Raw genomic sequence first — 18,501 nt, 5'->3', positions numbered from 1 at the left:
CCAATTACGTCCCAAGAAGTGACAGGACACTTCTTTGGCACGGGCGTTTATTTACGCGCCGTTTTTTGACAGCGACGCGTAAATATACGCCTCGTGTGAACAGACAAACGTCAACCCATTGCTTTCAATGGGCAGATGTTTGTCAACACATTCAAGCCGTAATTTCGGAAGTAATTTCAGGCGTAAAACACCCGAATTACATCCGTAATTTGGCCGTGTGAACATACCCTTAGGCTGGGTTCACTCGAGCATGTTACGTCCGTAAAGGACGGAACGTATTTCGGCCGCAAGTCCCGGACCGAACACACTGCAGGGAGCCGGGCTCCTAGCATCATAGTTATGTACGATGCTAGGAGTCCCTGCCTTTCCATGGAACTACTGTCCCGTACTGAGAACATGATTACAGTACGGGACAGTTGTCCTGCAGCGAGGCAGGGACTCCTAGCGTCGTACATAACTATGATGCTAGGAGCCCGGCTCCCTGCAGTGTGTTCGGTCCTGGACTTGTGGCCGAAATACGTTCCGTCCTTTACGGACGTAATATGCTCGTGTGAACCCAGCCTAAACCAGTCTGTGTGATGTCGTGTCATCCATAGGGACGACATGTCGCGTGAGATTGTCAGCCAGTCACGGCCCAATGTAGGAACATTACTATCGTCAGCAAGTCACCGCAGCCGCCCATGATTTACCTGCCTGCTGACATGACGTTTAGCAACCAAGTATGTAAACAAATGCGGCAGGGACCTAAATAGTGACAGACAGGGAGAAATTCTAAAAGTAAGTATAATAATAAGTTTATTATAGTAGCATTTCGGACAGTGTAAAAAGAGTGTTTTTATATCCCGGAAAACCCATTTTAATGCCAGGCCTTATTACAGATACAGCACAGAGCTGAAATGATCGGTTCCTTGTCACTAAGAATTCTGCATTTGTGATGTTGCTATGGAAACCAATGATATCATTTGTGGCAGGGGAAATACTGGGAGGACACTGTATTTCTTTCTAGCATTCCTCTGTATACAGATCATTTATAACAACTATTAGATCACTATTATGTGAGATTGGTATATAGAGAATTGCAGGGACATGCATCCAATCCAATCCCTACCGTCCACTGCCCTGCATGATGTGGGTGCATTTAACATGGGCATACCATATAAAAACTGATACTGCATCTTCATCATACCCACTAATCCATGACCAATAATTCATTCCTCCCAATTTTGTTTGCCTTAATGTGCAGATGCCACATATGACCTACAATGGGAGCCTCAGGAATTACAGTGACATCCGGTGTTGGTTAAACTACACATACTTGGTATCACAAAACACATAACAACTGGATGATCGGTTTCATTGGCTGAACCAACCACTTTAGACTTTGGGAAACAACCAACCATTTCTGCCTATTTTGCATAAATACTGCAATAAAACATAATGGAGAAGATTTATTAAACTATCTAACAAAATAACTGGCCTTGTTGTCTATAGCAACCAATTAGAATTCCGCTTTTATTCCTTAAACTGCTCAGGAACTAAGGAAGCTGCACTGTGATTGGTTGCTATGCTATGTTTTGATAAGTGATCATTTGGGTAGTCAAAGAGGAAAAAAACTGGATGTGACCTTGAATATGTCATTTCAAATAGTCAAGGAAGCAACAATAATACATCAATGGTCATGAATGAATTAACAAAGTAACTTGTTCAACCTAATATAATGAATGTATTAGAAAAAACTTCCACATGAGATAAAAGTAAAGAAGGCCCAGTGAGCGTACCTTTATTCGCACTTCTGTAGACATTAATAAATCTGAAGTAAACATTATTTTAGATTGCATGGTGTGACTTTATTTTACATATGGACTCCAGAAATTAGCTCATCCCATCCCATAGTCCTAGGTTTCTACTGCCTACAAAGGGTTTTATTACTACCTATACAGTCCAATATCTTGCACAAACTTTGGGATTCAATGGACAATGAGGTAGGTAGATACAGCAAGCCCAAGCTTTGTCATTGTCTTGTTCCAATAAAAGCAGTATAGTAACAAGAGATCATTGAAAATGCATTAGAAGAAATTGTACCCTAAATCATAATGGCCACCCGATTCAGAAATGCTAGATTGTCTGAACATGGAAGTGATCCCACATTACAAATAACTAGCATAAAACTTGTTTTTGTGTTTGATCCCAAACTCTAGAAAATATCAAAGTTACATCATAATTTGAATCTCTTTAGAATCTTTGAGCAACCGGACCCACCCAGTGTAGTTACCCAAGTAACTTTGAATCATGATGCATTCAGCAAGTAACTTAAAATACTTATATATAGTAGTCAACTTTAGTTGTCCTTAGGATTTCTCCGTAGGCTGCTTTTCAAAGGTAACATCGGAGCAGCTCATGATGAAGTAGACACATAACTACACATAACACATAACCATTAGTTAAATATAGCTTTGGCTATTATCAAACAAGTATAATTTGAAGATCATAAGGTTGTCTATAGTTTACCATCATTTTACATAGTTTTTTTGGGGTAAAAATATAAGCATGTTTTAGTTTAAAGGGGTTTTCCACTACTGGACAACTGACGACCTATCCACGGGCACTGGATGTCATTGAACACTATGCAGTGTACGGAGCCGGAAGCAGTTGGCTCCGTACATTGCATAGCGGCTGTGCTGCAGAACTGCAGCTCTGCTCCTATTCACTTGAAGTACTGCAGCTCGGCCGCTATTCTGTGACCGAAGCCATCTGCTACCAGCATGGACGTCCGGTGCCCGGAGGCAGCCGGAGCAACTGATTGGTGCGGGGTCCAGGTCCGGACCTGCACTGATCATATACTGATGACCTATCCAGTGGATAGGTGATCAGCTGTCCGGTAGTGGAAACCCCCTTTAAATCCACTAGGGAAATACACGCTGTGTATTTTATTAGTATTTCCACCTAGAATCAGAAAATCACCTTTAAAAATCACAGTAATTGAGGGCCACCATGTATGTAGATACACAGCAGCCAGCTATCAATCATCGCTGCGAGGAAAGGTGGGTAGAGGTAGAGGGATCTTTTTTTTTATTTCAGGGTTTGCAGAAATCCATGCACATGCTGTAGAAAAAAAAAATCCTAAACAACTAACTAATCTAATGCAACAGATGAACATAATCAGTCTCTAGGAAATTATGGATTACAGCCCCCTCCCCTAAAGGCCAGAAAGTGATAGGGGAGATGCATAAAGAGCCTTTTCTGTGTGTGTATAGTGTTGCTATCTTGCCTTATCTAGACCTTGAGCAGTACAATAGAGCTTTCATTCACCCTCTAATGATAACGAGGGGACTCTGATGATCCTGTCCCTGTCTACGCAGCAAAATTGACAAGTGAGCTGCAGAAAACAAGTGTCAGTCAATTGTGTCTACACTAGTGGCCAGTTTGAAAACTGGAATATTTCAAGATTTTCTTTTTCTATTGCTAGCCACAAAATTAAAAATAAGAAAATAAAAAGACCAATAAATATTTAAAAAGTGTTTATAATAAAAACATGTTTTAATTAAAGTGCCATTTTCTAATAATATATTCACTATAAAGAGTACCTGTCAGCACTCCTGATGTGTTTGTTTTAGTAAATTGGGCTTTGTCTCACTTGCATTGTACTTTCATGTATTGTGGATTTTTGAATTACTGTTTCCTATGTCTTTCCTTTTTTCTGTGTTACTAAAATATATTTATCAAATATATCTTGCATTTATCCTAATTTTATCTGGCCTAAACTGTTCTTATTTTTAGCTTTTTATGGTGGACAATGGAGCAGATGATTGGAGAATAGCCATGACCTACGAACGGATATTTTTCATCACCCTAGAGTTGACTGTGTGTGCCATTCATCCCATCCCTGGACAATACTCCTTTACATGGACAGCCCGCCTGGCCTTCTACTATACAACTTCTGTAGCCAATGCTGACATAGACATCATCTTATCTATCCCCATGTTTTTGAGGCTATACTTAATTGGACGAGTTATGCTCCTTCATAGCAAGCTTTTCACTGATGCCTCTTCAAGGAGCATTGGTGCCCTTAATAAGATCAATTTCAATACTCGCTTTGTAATGAAGACTCTTATGACCATTTGTCCAGGCACTGTTCTTCTGGTTTTCAGTATCTCATCCTGGATCATAGCAGCATGGACAGTTCGAGTATGTGAAAGGTAAGTGCCTATCTGGATATAGCCTCCAATTAAATTTTTTAGCGAACAGCAATATCCATTCTGTGTCTAGCATGGGTTTGGCATGCTTTTACCCTTTAACTTGACCTCTCTCCTATAAGAATAATCTTCAGGTTAACTAGAAGATCACGTTAACAAAATAAACTCATCTGCTGATCCTTGCGTGTATGATCCTATGTCCATTGTGCATCCTATTGCTTATGTTTGCTTTTAATTTGAGTATGGTTGCAAGGCAGCAAGTTCAGCTGGCAAAAAAACACAAACTTATTAAGCTTACAAGAATAGAAATCCACGTAGTTGACCTATTCATCAAATCCCATCTTTTTGACGTGGTGCTCATACATTTTCCAACATATTCCTACAGAAATAATCATAAGTAACTATATGGACATCTAGCAATCATAACTAGAATTGTTCACTAAGGAAAGTTCCATCTGGTCCTACCTGTTAAACCAAATAATAAGAGAAATACATTTGACTTCTAAATGAAAACGTTGCCGTTTTTTGGGAGTTTTTTTCAGTCTGCAGTCAAACTCACCATTTACTTGTTGTCAATTTCTCAAAAGTGGAGCCAGGATACTATCTAGATATCACTTGACCCTATAAAAATTCCTGAGAATGAATCTCTCAGTTAGGCTTCACTACCAGCACTATCAGCTCAGTTTTATTCTTGCTATCAGTGCTAGACATGAATAAATCTGATGATGGCTGAGATACTTACCAAATGAAAACACATTCCTTTTCCTTCAAAATTCAGGAAAAGTATATATTATATATGAAATGAACCTTACGGAAAGCTTTGCTACAATCAATCATGATGAAAACCACTTGCAGGCTACGCTAAAAGTATAAAATACCATACTACAAATTTGAAAGAAAATTATTTTAGACATATAAGGATTGTCCCACCGTAATACGAGATATATGGACACCTCACAATATCCATATAGTACACTCTAGTATATAAAAGTGTATCCATATTGCAAGAGTTTAAAGCCCTTTAAAGGGAATCTGTCAGGTGATTTCTGTTTACCCCACCCACACACAGTGATTGACAGGCTTCTCTGTACACATACTGATAGAGGGAAAGCTGTCAATCACTGTGTGTGGGCGGGGTAAGCAGGACTCTCACTGTCTCTCTTAGGAGTCCGGTCAGGTTTTAATCTGCTTTTTACTCAGAAATAATGCACCAAATTACATAAACCTATATATCATGGGTCTCAGCTTCTATCCTCTATCATATGCTGCCCTCAGATAGGCCTGCACAAATCACCTAACAGGATCACTTTAAGTGTCAGATCCGCCTATATAGTGGCAGTTCTGTGTATATTTGTGGGGACATCCATGTATTTAGGGATTTTAATCCACGCAAGGTCTGCATGACTACACAGAATGTGATAGAACTCAGATTAGGAAATCTCATTAGTACCGGTGCAAGAAGCTTTAGGACCACATCTTCAAGTGATCATATCGCAGCAAGAAATAGGATAATCAAAATAATTTTTCACATTTATGTACATTAAAGGGCCATTTTGGGCAAAATATTAAATCTGTTTTGCCCGGACCCCTGGTGCTTTTGCCCTTTCACTACCCATGGGACGTCATCTCCCTCTGCTGTTGATTTTTTTCCACCTTCTAACTGATCAGACATAGAGTACATTATATGAAGAAAACATACATGCTCCCTTACCCAGAGCGCTACTTGATTATGGCACCCGGACATAAAAAATGCAGCAGACAATTTAAGAAAAAAAAAAAAACACTGTAGTGGGAGGTAAGGATTTGTGAGGGAATAGCAACAGGGCCCATTAAGGGGCGTTTGAAAAAATTACGGTTGCTAAGTCTTCGGTAACTGCTTGGCTTTGTTTTTTAGATGTCTTTTGAAGCGATCAAATACCAATTAACCATTTGATATCCATTTCCCTACTGATTTCTAATCTTTGTCAAAGATCATAAGCCAAAATGGGAAAAAGCATCATTTTACATTGCAGCATACATTTTCATACATGGTAAAAGAATGATCGTAATTGATCATAGTATTTCTATTGTACTGATCTTATTTTATTTGACACATGCCGATTGAAAGGTTCATGCATGTGACGCTGAAGAGATCTTCATTATTCGCAATGCAAGAAGCTGAAAGATGCTTTGTAAATAACCCCCTCGGGTAACTACCAGGTTGCAAAACTCTATAAAATGTCCACCAACACAAACCACGTAACAAACCTTGAGTCTTCTGATATGTGGAAAACCATGTATGTATATGTATGTAAAATGAGCATAACTCTTGAGCATGCTTGTTGCATTTGTCCATATTGCTTATCCATGTAAGCAATATGGTAAAACGCAATATAGTAGCATTCAGGAAGCATGATATATGTATTCATCACGCAAGACTGAATGCAGCCATAAATGACCTTCTTGCCAGCTGAGGTGGGGTATATATTACCTTTACGAGGCAACACCATATACACTTGCCTACCATACACAATCCACAAATTCACAAAACAGATTTACAGCCAAAAACTAACTCAAATTGCCAAGCTAATATATGAAATACTTATAGTGTGCTGGATTTTTTAGTCCAACCCCAGTAGCCTATGTGATTTTTGTCACATACTTAAGCTGTTTGTGCTGGTTATACGACAGCTAAATGTAATACATTTATGAAATGCTTTAGAAACAAAAAATTTCCCAATCCAAAATTTGTCCCATTATTCACAATGTGGTCTATTGTGGTTTAGGGCGCCTGCAACAATGCATTCTACCATTACTTAGATATAGTAATTTAGTAGATATAGTAACAAGGATCGTCTTTGCATAGACTAGGCTGGACTATGACATCTTTGGGAAAAAAGTTACAAAAAAACAATTACTTCAGGTTCATCGCAGAGACTGCTGTGTTCTCTAACAATTCCCGGCCAGGCCATCTCCAAGGCCTACAGACGTGAAATATTGGCAATATATGGGCACACATATTTATTATAAAGCTTCTACTGTGTGGCAACATATTTGGAATTGCATCCAAGGGGAAATTATTTTACGCGTTTCCATAACCTACATGGAAGGACTATACCCAATATTAAATGTGCTAAATTAAAAAAAACTACATTTGTCTGGATTGCCATGTTTCATGTCCCAATAAAACAGTGTTGTTATGGGGAACCATGGAATTCACAACTACCATCTAACAGACACAGAAACCTTCATTGTACAGGAGTCATGGACTGTAGTCATGCATTGTAATGGGGTCATGGACATGGAGTGCCATAACACTATGCATGGTAACATAGCGGAATTACTAATATTATAAGGGAGTGAGGTGTATTCAGTCCCTGAAAGTATAACCAATTGGATAAAATAGTGAAATAGCAACTAGTTAACAATACAGCTTTAAATTGTGTAATGGAATTTAGACTCATTCGTTTGGATGCTACGCCTTATTGTATATTTTCACTTCCATCAAAAACGGGGAGCATGCATCTGTTCTTTCTTCACTTTGACTGAAAGATAAAAAAAAAAAAGCTAAAACATTATATTAATAGCATATATATGTTTTTACAATAATTTGCTATTAATTAAAATTTTTCCATTACTTAGGACAATATATGAACACATTTTCCACAATACTCTGGGAATGTATACTGGTCTTTGCCTGATCAACATTGCTAGTATAGAATAGACTGACATGTCTGTGGTTTCTATCTTGATAATATGATGAATACTATGGATTCTTTATTAAGAGTGACTTGTCGCTGGTGGAAACATGCCTATATTTCCCCGATATAAGCCTATATCTTCCTCTTTACGGTTATACTCTGTGATAATATTTCCAGTTGTGTTTTCTCTAAGCCAATGTGGATTTGTTGGTAACTTATTTTAATTGTCTCATGTTGAGAATGAAGAAGTTATTGGAAAAGTGATGACCCAGTATGACAATTCTTAAGCAAATCTACTCAAAACAAAGAGATAAAGTGAGGCTATGGTGGCTGTGAAAATGTTGCCTCTTCGGTGTAAATGTTTCAATGCTTGTCCATTTCTAACCCCCCTGTTGACCTTCCTACTACTCTGCTTATCTTCCAGCCTGTCAATGCTTAGCTTGTCTACAGCCAAATCTTTCAGAACTATACATAACTCGATCTGTTCTTTCCATTCAACACTTCTACTGTCGTCTCATCCACTACCCCCGGTCTGTTACATGCTCCTTAACCTGCCGTTGTCTCCCCTCTTTCTAATAACAAATGCTGCTCCTAGGGAGAAACTGTGAGTTAAACTATAAATGAACGCAAGGCTCTTTTTCTAAATGCACGACTGCTCCAAACTCTACTAAAGAAATAGGGCTTGCTGCAGCTGTTTGGGTTTTACATAAGTGGGAGGTAATCGTGACAAATCTATCTAATTCAATGTGCCTATGTTGAGTAGATCCTCTTTCCTCCTAAGGTAGACCATCTTACTGTGTAGACCATCAACTTGGGTTTTTTCTTTATTATTAAAAACAAAATAGTTTTAATTTTAAGACATTAAGTAGCAGAAAATATACAGTTCTTGAAAATTCATGACACAAGACTTCATGAATCCATAAAACGTAATTGGAATCTATGTCTATTTTTTTTTAAAGAAAGATGAGTGATCTAGAATCATTAAAAAAAATGGAGCTTTATTATCCATGGTTGCATTGGGAATCGGCCATTTAGTGCATTGTTTACTCTCAAATTTCAAGCTTCTTTGTTTATCTGTGATTTTGTTTTCTTTTTGTTGATTTTTGTTTACTTTATTTTTAATACTGATGTTGGAAATGTGGAATCATCTCTGGGAGGGTACATCACAATGTGGAGATTTGCTAGATTTGTTGCTTTTGTTACTGTTTAATCTGGTAATGATTTCAGAATAAAGTGCTTTGTTGTTTATAACGTTTTTAGAAGTAATGGAAGATTTTATGTTTAAAGAATCCTATATTACAAATAATGGAGCACAAGTACAAAAGATCCGGCCTTGTGCAGAACCAGAATAATTGGAACAGACCAAAGAGTCTATGGCATTAAGAAATGAAGCAGACATCTCTAAAATGAATGGCACTTTTTACATAGCGCCAAAGTTATTCCCTGTGATACTATTGATAAATCTGCTGGAGTTTATGCTTTGTTACAGTCTTTTATTCAATTTATTCAAATTGTCAAGATTTGATTACACGTTTTACCTTCAGAAAAGAATATGACTGACAAGTCAGGGTTTAGAGTACTCTTATTTTTTTTTATTCTGTACAACTGATAGTACTTTTTTTTTTTTCAGAAAATCCACAGCAGAAATCCACAGTTAACACTCGGATTTCTTCTGCAAATTGGCCAGTGGAACTGCATGCGGTTTTGCCCCATTGTAATTTAATTGATCTAATCTGCTGCAATAATGAACATGCTGCAGTTTTTTAAATCTGTATCATGTTTGTTATTTTGCGTGGATATTTTCCTGAGTGTTTGAATGGGGTATAAAATATCCCATTCACAGGCATTGCCAGGTGGAATGCGAGCGGATTCTATCAGGATTTAGGCACGGAATCCGAGCCTAAATCCTGATAGAATCCTGAATGTGTGAACATGGCCCAAGTCTCTATTCACAGTAGGGTGACGGTTTCTGTTCAAAATGGACCTTTGACTTAGAATAGGGTCCGTCAGGCTTCCTGTATTTTGGAATGCAAGAATAGCGCTCCAGACTGTGCTATTCTTGTCATTAAATATAAAGGTACTGCTGAAGGAAATGTGACAAGAGCCTAAGACTCATGAGCCTACACATTGTTAACATATCATGATTTAAAATATTTACTGCATTATGACATATATATATTGCTTGAATTTTTGTTTGGAGGAACAGACGTTAAAATTTGGGGATAACAATTCGGTACTTATTGATAGTTATATTGCTGTTAATATTGTTAGTTCATATAAAACACATTAGGTCAATTGCTAATTGCTGGACTCACATGCTCTCTCTAGGAGTCCCAGTAGGATTTACACATAAACAGCTTTTGTACATGAAAATACTAAATCAAATTGTAGAAAACAAAGAGGTCATTGTCTTTTGCTTTATCCTATGCTGCCCGCAGTTTCGAATCAATATAATGAAACCCCGACGGACCTCATTTCAAATAAATAGGGTCTGTCGGACGCTGTTTGTATCCATTGTACAACAGATCTGTCAGCGTGTTGTGGCTTTCGCTATTAACGGAAGCCGCGATGCAGATGTAAGCAGAGCCATACACAATTTTGCTGCAGTTTTCTTTTAGCCTAAACCAGGGAGGGGGAGGTTATAAATCAAAAGCTTTTGTTTTTCTCTCTTTTAAATGTATCCTATGTTTATTTATTAAAAATAAAAAGCATTTAAAAACTGCACTGTGTAACTGACGCAACCTAATAATTAAAGATGTTCTATTCTCTAGTAAATATGGAAAGTAATGTCATGTTAATTAAGTATATTATAGATTTTAGCCAGGTTCACAAATTGTGGAATAGGGGAAAGAACTACACCACTGTTGTACAAATTGAACTAAAGCAAAAAGATTTTTTTTTCAATTCAGAAAAGGCAATAAATGCATAAATTCAATTTCATTTATACTAAACATATGGACAAATCAGAACACTTACACTGTGAATTTAGAATTGGTGCCCGAGGTTCGGCTAGATTCACAACACGTTCTGGCATTCCGTTCAGCGGGACCATTTCAAAGTATACCCCAGACTTATACAACTCTATGCCTTTACAGTTGCGTATTCCCATTGAAAAAAAAACACATATCGCATGGTGTACAATTTATTTTTTTTGCAGACATTTGTGCATTGCTTGATTTTATAACAGTTGGGACAAAGGTATACCTACCTATACCAACCAAAAGTATGCCAAAAGAACAGTCTTTCAGAAAACAATTGGCTAATGATTGCTTACAGGCTTGTTAGATTTGCGAGAGTTTACCCAGCATATACACTGAATGTTGACTTGATGTGGACCTAGCCTAAGACCAATATAATTTTAAAACTTAGATAACATTCTTGTAACAAAAAAATTGATCAATGATGTATTTCAAAAATTGACATCGAGAGATTTACTTTTCTGTCTCTGAACTAAGTAGGTAGGCATAAAGTATGTAATGTTGGAAATGAACCTTTAGGTAAAGTATTGACACTGCAGTAAAATGTTTTAATCACTATTAAAGAGGTTTTCTGGTTTTATGTGAACAAAGCTAAATTTAATGTATACAAATTTTAAATATACTTTATGCTTCATTTCTTCATCATTTTCAAGATCTCTGCTTTCTGTTAGTAAATGAGTTTACATTAAGCAGGTGAAAACCCATACAAGTCCAACACGTCTTATTGGCTAAAGGTTTGCTACAATTATATACAGCCAAAGAGCTCTGTGAGCTCCTGTCTCAATACTATTAATATAGGTAAGGCTCTATTCACATAGCATTAGAGCCTTCCATTGGAGGTATATATATCAGGAGGACTTCCCGACATATACCTCTGTTCCAGGCAGCAACATATGCCACTGTATAGGTATACAGTGGCATACGTCAACCGTAGGCTCCGATATGAAAAAAGTGCCTCTGTATAGAATAGCATAATCTACTAAGCTATTCCTTTTAGCAAAAAGAAGGTATACCAGATGGCGTATGCCGAAAGGACACTCTATGTGAATGGGGGCCTAGGGATACATTCGGCGTATACACTGGGAGCTTTCCTGGCACATACGCAGAAAGTATGTGAACAGAGCCTAAATGTGTCAGCTTGGAGTCTACAAATAGGATTGAGTAAAACAGATGCAAATTGTCTTGTATGAAGTCTGTTTTCAGCCTCTATATGTAAACAAAAATTGTCCCATTTAATAAAAAACCTCTTTAAAAGGGTTTTCCAACCAGTAAAAATTTATGTCCTATCCTCAGGATAGGCCATCAATAGCTGAACGCTCAGGGTCCGACTCCCAGGACCCCCACCGATCAGCTGTTTTGAAGGGGGTGCGGTGCTCGTACGAGCACTGCTTCCCCTTCATTTCTTCTTGCACACTGTGACTTGTAGTGGCGATTCAGAGGTATTGCAGCCTTTTCTCCCGTTGAAGTGAATTTGAGAAAAGTCTGCAATACCTTTGAATCGCCTCTAAATGCGTGTCGAAGATTCCCAGTGAGCAAGAGGAATGAAGTGGAACCCCCTTTAAAACAGCTGATCGGCAGTGGTCCTGGGAGTCAGACCCCGACCTATCAGCTATTGAGGATAGGCCATCAATTTTTCTGGCTGGAAAACCCCTTTTATGTCTTAATAAAAAACCTTGAGCAGAAGCAAAATCAGAACAGGGCATCAAGGTGGCTGTAAACATATCAGTCGTTCAACACCTATCTACATCGACAAGCCATATTTAGACAAACGATTGAGGCATGTTATTTTTATAAAGGGTGGTGTCATTAATTTTGGCAAAAATAAAAGTATACAGGTAGAATCTACCAGGAGACAGGGAAGAGCCAGACCGTACATAGAGAAATACCAACAAAATCTCATGTATGTGGCCAGCTTCACATTCAACTTATTTATTGGTCTTGGAAATGGTTAGGAATTGTAACACAAAGTACATAGTGGGCCATTTATATGTATACACCTAAATAAAATGGGAATGGTTGGTGATATTAACTTCCTGTTTGTGGCACATTAGTATATGGGAGGGGGGAAAGTTTTCAAGCTGGCTGTTGACCATGGCGGCCATTTTGAAGTTGGCCATTTTGTATCCAACTTTAGTTTTTTCAATAGGAAGAGGGTCATGTGACACATCAAACTTATCGAGAATTTCACAAGAAAAACAATGGTGTGCTTGGTTTTAACGTTACTTTATTCTTTCATGAGTTATTTACAAGTTTCTGACCACTTATAAAATGTGTTCAAAGTGCTGCCCATTGTGTTGGATTGTCAATGCAACCCTCTTCTCCCACTCTTCACACACTGATAGCAACACCGCAGAAGAAATGCTAGCACAGGCTTCCAGTATCCGTAGTTTCAGTTGCTTCACATCTCGTATCTTCACAGCATAGACAATTGCCTTCAGATGACCCCAAAGATAAAAGTCTAAGGTGGTCAGATTGGGAGGCATTTCTTCTGTGGTGTTGCTATCAGTGTGTGAAGAGTGGGAGAAGAGGGTTGCATTGACAATCCAACACAATGGGCAGCACTTTGAACACATTTTATAAGTGGTCAGAAACTTGTAAATAACTCATGAAAGAATAAAGTAACGTTAAAACCAAGCACGCCATTGTTTTTCTTGTGAAATTCTCGATAAGTTTGATGTGTCACATGACCCTCTTCCCATTGAAAAAACTAAAGTTGGATACAAAATGGCCAACTTCAAAATGGCCGCCATGGTCAACACCCAGCTTGAAAACTTTCCCCCCTCCCATATACTAATGTGCCACAAACAGGAAGTTAATATCACCAACCATTCCCATTTTATTTAGGTGTATCCATATAAATGGCGCACCCTGTAGATTAGAAAGTTGAACTTTTCATTATACAATGGCTAAGCTTTATTTACATAAAATGAATAGTTGATTCCTGCAACTAGCTATAAATGGAATTAGGAGTCAGTTTTTGGTGAAGGTGCAGTGATGGAGGCCTCAAGTGCTTCTTTACCATGATGTCATGTCTCTAAGGCTGATATGTAACTATCGAAAAAATGCTTATCCGCAACCTAGACCCCCGCCCCTCCCACAATGAATCGAGGAGCTAATTACGTTGTATCTAAAAAAACAACTTTATTTAGCACTATCTTTGGATCAAACAGCAAGATAGTAACATGTAAATGTCAGTCCTTACTCCCAACAAAAAACTAAATGACTGTAAACATTAAATAATATAGGCTATAGATCTGCTTCACTGAGTCAATAATACATGAACTACTAAACGGATGCCCGATCCTCTTGATATTTGTATATAATCTGTCCTCCACAACCAGAATGACACGTAGACCAGTAATTATAAAAATGCAGTGTAAAATAACTAATAGTTCAAGAATAAAATGTACTAAATAAACTGCTATAAAATGTACTAGTATGTCTCTTATAACTTGACAACTTTTATAATTGTCCGCTTGTACTTCCAGATTTACAACATTCCAGATTATGAGTTTGTTCTGATAATAAAAAAAATGATAAACTAGTATTAAAATAGATTAGGATGAAAGGGAGTCTGGCATCACATTTTCGCCTCCAAAACAGCTAATGCTGATATTTTTTCAAACATACCTATGTTGCCTAAGACAACCCATTGTGGACCATACAAAAGTACCTTTATTCCCCGGGTGCTATATGCAAAGGAGCACGGAAGAGTCCTGAAATCCAGGAAGTGTCCTGCGTTCTACATAGTTTCTGCTGAAATTGCAGGACTCTTGCAGTGCTCCTTTGCATATAGCACCCGGAGGAATAAGAGTACTTTTTTATGGTCCACAATGGGCTTAATTAGGCAATTATTTCTGAATAGGGGAATATATATATATATATATATATATATATATACATATATAATAATAATTTTATATATACATACATATATATATATATATATATATATATATATATATATATATATATATATATACAGTGAAGGAAATAAGTATTTGATCCCTTGCTGATTTTGTAAGTTTGCCCACTGTCAAAGACATGAACAGTCTAGAATTTTTAGGCTAGGTCAATTTTACCAGTGAGAGATAGATTATATTTAAAAAAAAAAGAAAATCACATTGTCAAAATTATATATATTTATTTGCATTTTGCACAGAGAAATAAGTATTTGATCCCTTTGGCAAACAAGACTTAATACTTAGTGGCAAAACCCTTGTTGGCAAGCACAGCAGTCAGACATTTTTTGGAGTTGATGATGAGGTTTGCACACATGTTAGATGGAATTTTGGCCGACTCCTCTTTGTAGATCATCTGTAAATCATTACGATTTCGAGGCTGTCGCTTGGCAACTCGGATCTTCAGCTCCCTCCATAAGTTTTCGATGGGATTAAGGTCTGGAGACTGGCTAGGCCACTCCATGACCTTAATGTGCTTCTTTTTGAGCCACTCCTTTGTTGCCTTGGCTGTATGTTTCGGGTCATTGTCATGCTGGAAGACCCAGCCACGAGCCATTTTTAATGTCCTGGTGGAGGGAAGGAGGTTGTCACTCAGGATTTGAAGGTACATGGCTCCATCCATTCTCCCATTGATGCGGTGAAGTAGTCCTGTGCCTTTAGCAGAGAAACACCCCCAAACATAATGTTTCCACCTCCATGCTTGATAGTGGGGACGGTGTTCTTTGGGTCATAGGCAGCATTTCTCTTCCTCCAAACACGGTGAGTTGAGTTAATGCCAAAGTGCTCAATTTTAGTCTCATCTGACCACAGCACCTTCTCCCAATCACTCTCAGAATCATCCAGATGTTCATTTGCAAACTTTAGACGGGCCTGTACATGTGCCTTCTTGAGCTGGGGGACCTTGCGGGCACTGCAGGATTTTAATCCATTACGGCGTAATGCGTTACCAATGGTTTTCTTGGTGACTGTGGTCCCAGCTGCCTTGAGATCATTAACAAGTTCCCCCCGTGTAGTTTTCGGCTGAGCTCTCACCTTCCTCAGGATCAAGGATACCCCACGAGGTGATATTTTGCATGGAGCCCCAGATCGATGTCGATTGACAGTCATTTTGTATGTCTTCCATTTTCTTACTATTGCACCAACAGTTGTCTCCTTCTCACCCAGCGTCTTACTTATGGTTTTGTAGCCCATTCCAGCCGTGTGCAGGTCTATGATCTTGTCCCTGACATCCTTAGAAAGCTCTTTGGTCTTGCCCATGTTGTAGAGGTTAGAGTCAGACTGATTAATTGAGTCTGTGGACAGGAGTCTTTTATACAGGTGACCATTTAAGACAGCTGTCTTTAATGCAGGCACCAAGTTGATTTGGAGCGTGTAACTGGTCTGGAGGAGGCTGAACTCTTAATGGTTGGTAGGGGATCAAATACTTATTTCTCTGTGCACAATGCAAATAAATATATATAATTTTGACTATGTGATTTTCTGTTTTTAAAAAAAAATATAATCTATCTCTCACTGGTAAAATTAACCTAGCCTAAAAATTCTAGACTGTTCATGTCTTTGACAGTGGGCAAACTTACAAAATCAGCAAGGGATCAAATACTTATTTCCTTCACTGTAGGTGTATAGAGGCCCATTTTCAGCAACCATCACTCCAGTGTTCTAATGGTACATTGTGTTTGCTAACTGTGTTAGAAGGCTAATGGATGATTAGAAAACATTTGAAAACCCTTGTGCAATTATGTTAGCACCGCTGTAAACAGTTTTGCTGTTTAGAGGAGCTATAAAACTGACCTTCCTTTGAGCTGGTTGAGAATCTGGAGCATTACATTTGTGGGTTCGATTAAACTCTCCAAATGGCTAGAAAAAGAGAGCTTTCATGTGAAACTCGACAGTCTATTCTTGTTCTTAGAAATGAAGGCTATTCCATGCGAGAAATTGCCAAGAAACTGAAGATTTCCTACAACGGTGTGTACTACTCCCTTCAGAGGACAGCACAAACATGCTCTAACCAGAGTAGAAAGAGAAGTGGGAGGCCCCGCTGCACAACTGAGCAACAAGACAAGTACATTAGAGTCTCTAGTTTGAGAAATAGACGCCTCACAGGTCCTCAACTGGCAGCTTAATTAAATAGTACCCGCAAAACGCCAGTGTCAACGTCAGTGAAGAGGCGACTCCGGGATGCTGGCCTTCAGGGCAGAGTGGCAAAGAAAAAGCCATATCTGAGACTGGCTAATAAAAGGAAAAGATTAATATGGGCAAAAGCACACAGACATTGGAAAGAGGAAAAAGTGTTATGGACAGATGAATCGAAGTTTGAGGTGTTTGGATCACACAGAAGAACATTTGTGAGACGCAGAACAACTGAAAAGATGCTGGAAGAGTGCCTGACGCTATCTGTCAAGCATGGTGGAGGTAATGTGATGGTCTGGGGTTGCTTTGGTGCTGGTAAAGTGGGAGATTTGTACAAGGTAAAAGGGATTTTGAATAAGGAAGGCTATCACTCCATTTTGCAACGCCATGCCATACCCTGTGGACAGCGCTTGATTGGAGCCAATTTCATCTTACAACAGGACAATGACCAAAAGCACACCTCCAAATTATGCAAGAACTATTTAGCGAAGAAGCAGGCAGCTGGTATTCTATCTGTAATGGAGTGGCCAGCGCAGTCACCAGATCTCAACCCCATAGAGCTGTTGTTGGAGCAGCTTGACCGTATGGTACGCAAGAAGTGCCCATCAAGCCAATCCAACTTGTGGGAGGGGCTTCTGGAAGCATGGGGTGAAATTTCTCCCGATTACCTCAGCAAATTAACAGCTAGAATGCCAAAGGTCTGCAATGCTGTAATTGCTGCAAATGGAGCATTCTTTGACGAAAGCAAAGTTTGAAGGAGAAAATTATTATTTCAAATAAAATCATCATTCTAACCTTGTCCACGTCTTGACTACATTTTCGAGTCATTTTGCAACTCATTTGATAAATATAAGTGTGAGTTTTCATGGAAAACACAAAATTGTCTGGGTGACCCCAAACTTTTGAATGGTAGTATATAATATATTCCCCCATTCAGAAATAATTGCCTAAGTAAGCCCATTGTGGATATATACAATAATAATAATACTATATATATATATATATATATATATATATATATATATATATATATATATATGTGTATATATATATATATATATGTATATATATATATATATATATATATATATATAGTACACTGTTGTGCTATTGATTTACTGTATTTGCATGCCTGCAGATCTAGACACAAAGCGACTAGACATGACTAGACATCCCCCTCTAATGCAGCATCTTTGAAAGCTCATTCGGCCAGTCTGCACTGAACATGCGCTGGGTCTGCAGCATTTATTTCTCAAATCATCCTACATTGGTTCACAACCTTTTCTTGGGAAATTTTTGAAGATCCTTTTACTTCAGTTTTTCATTCTATATTTCTATCCCTTGTGTGTTGTAACAGGCTTTTATTTTTTACTAATTTTACAATATATTTTTCAAGGTTTATGAAAGAGTATATCATTGTTTTTTACTTTTTCCAGTATGACTGTTGAGTCAGACGGAATTGAGTCATGTGTAGTGATAGATTCTAGCCAGCGTCTATAGTTGTCTGCTCATTTATCTAGAAGTGGTTGATGCCAACTATGGGTTGTGAAGCTGTCAC

General features: G+C 38.2%; 1 protein-coding gene across 2 annotated transcripts in view; it reads left to right on the top strand.

The window, feature by feature from the left end:
* KCNN1 (potassium calcium-activated channel subfamily N member 1) overlaps positions 1–18,501 on the top strand; it is a 121,426-nt gene that overhangs the window by 68,726 nt on the left and 34,199 nt on the right. For both annotated transcript variants that reach the window (XM_075825305.1, XM_075825304.1), the window contains exon 4: positions 3,778–4,196. In XM_075825305.1, coding sequence (XP_075681420.1) covers positions 3,778–4,196 — 419 coding nt within the window. The remainder of the gene's footprint in view (positions 1–3,777; positions 4,197–18,501) is intronic.

This window comes from Rhinoderma darwinii, chromosome 1 (assembly GCF_050947455.1).
Source record: "Rhinoderma darwinii isolate aRhiDar2 chromosome 1, aRhiDar2.hap1, whole genome shotgun sequence".
Lineage (NCBI taxonomy): Eukaryota > Metazoa > Chordata > Amphibia > Anura > Rhinodermatidae > Rhinoderma > Rhinoderma darwinii.
Note: the sequence above shows the minus strand (reverse complement) of the source record. Positions and strands in the feature narration are given on the sequence as shown.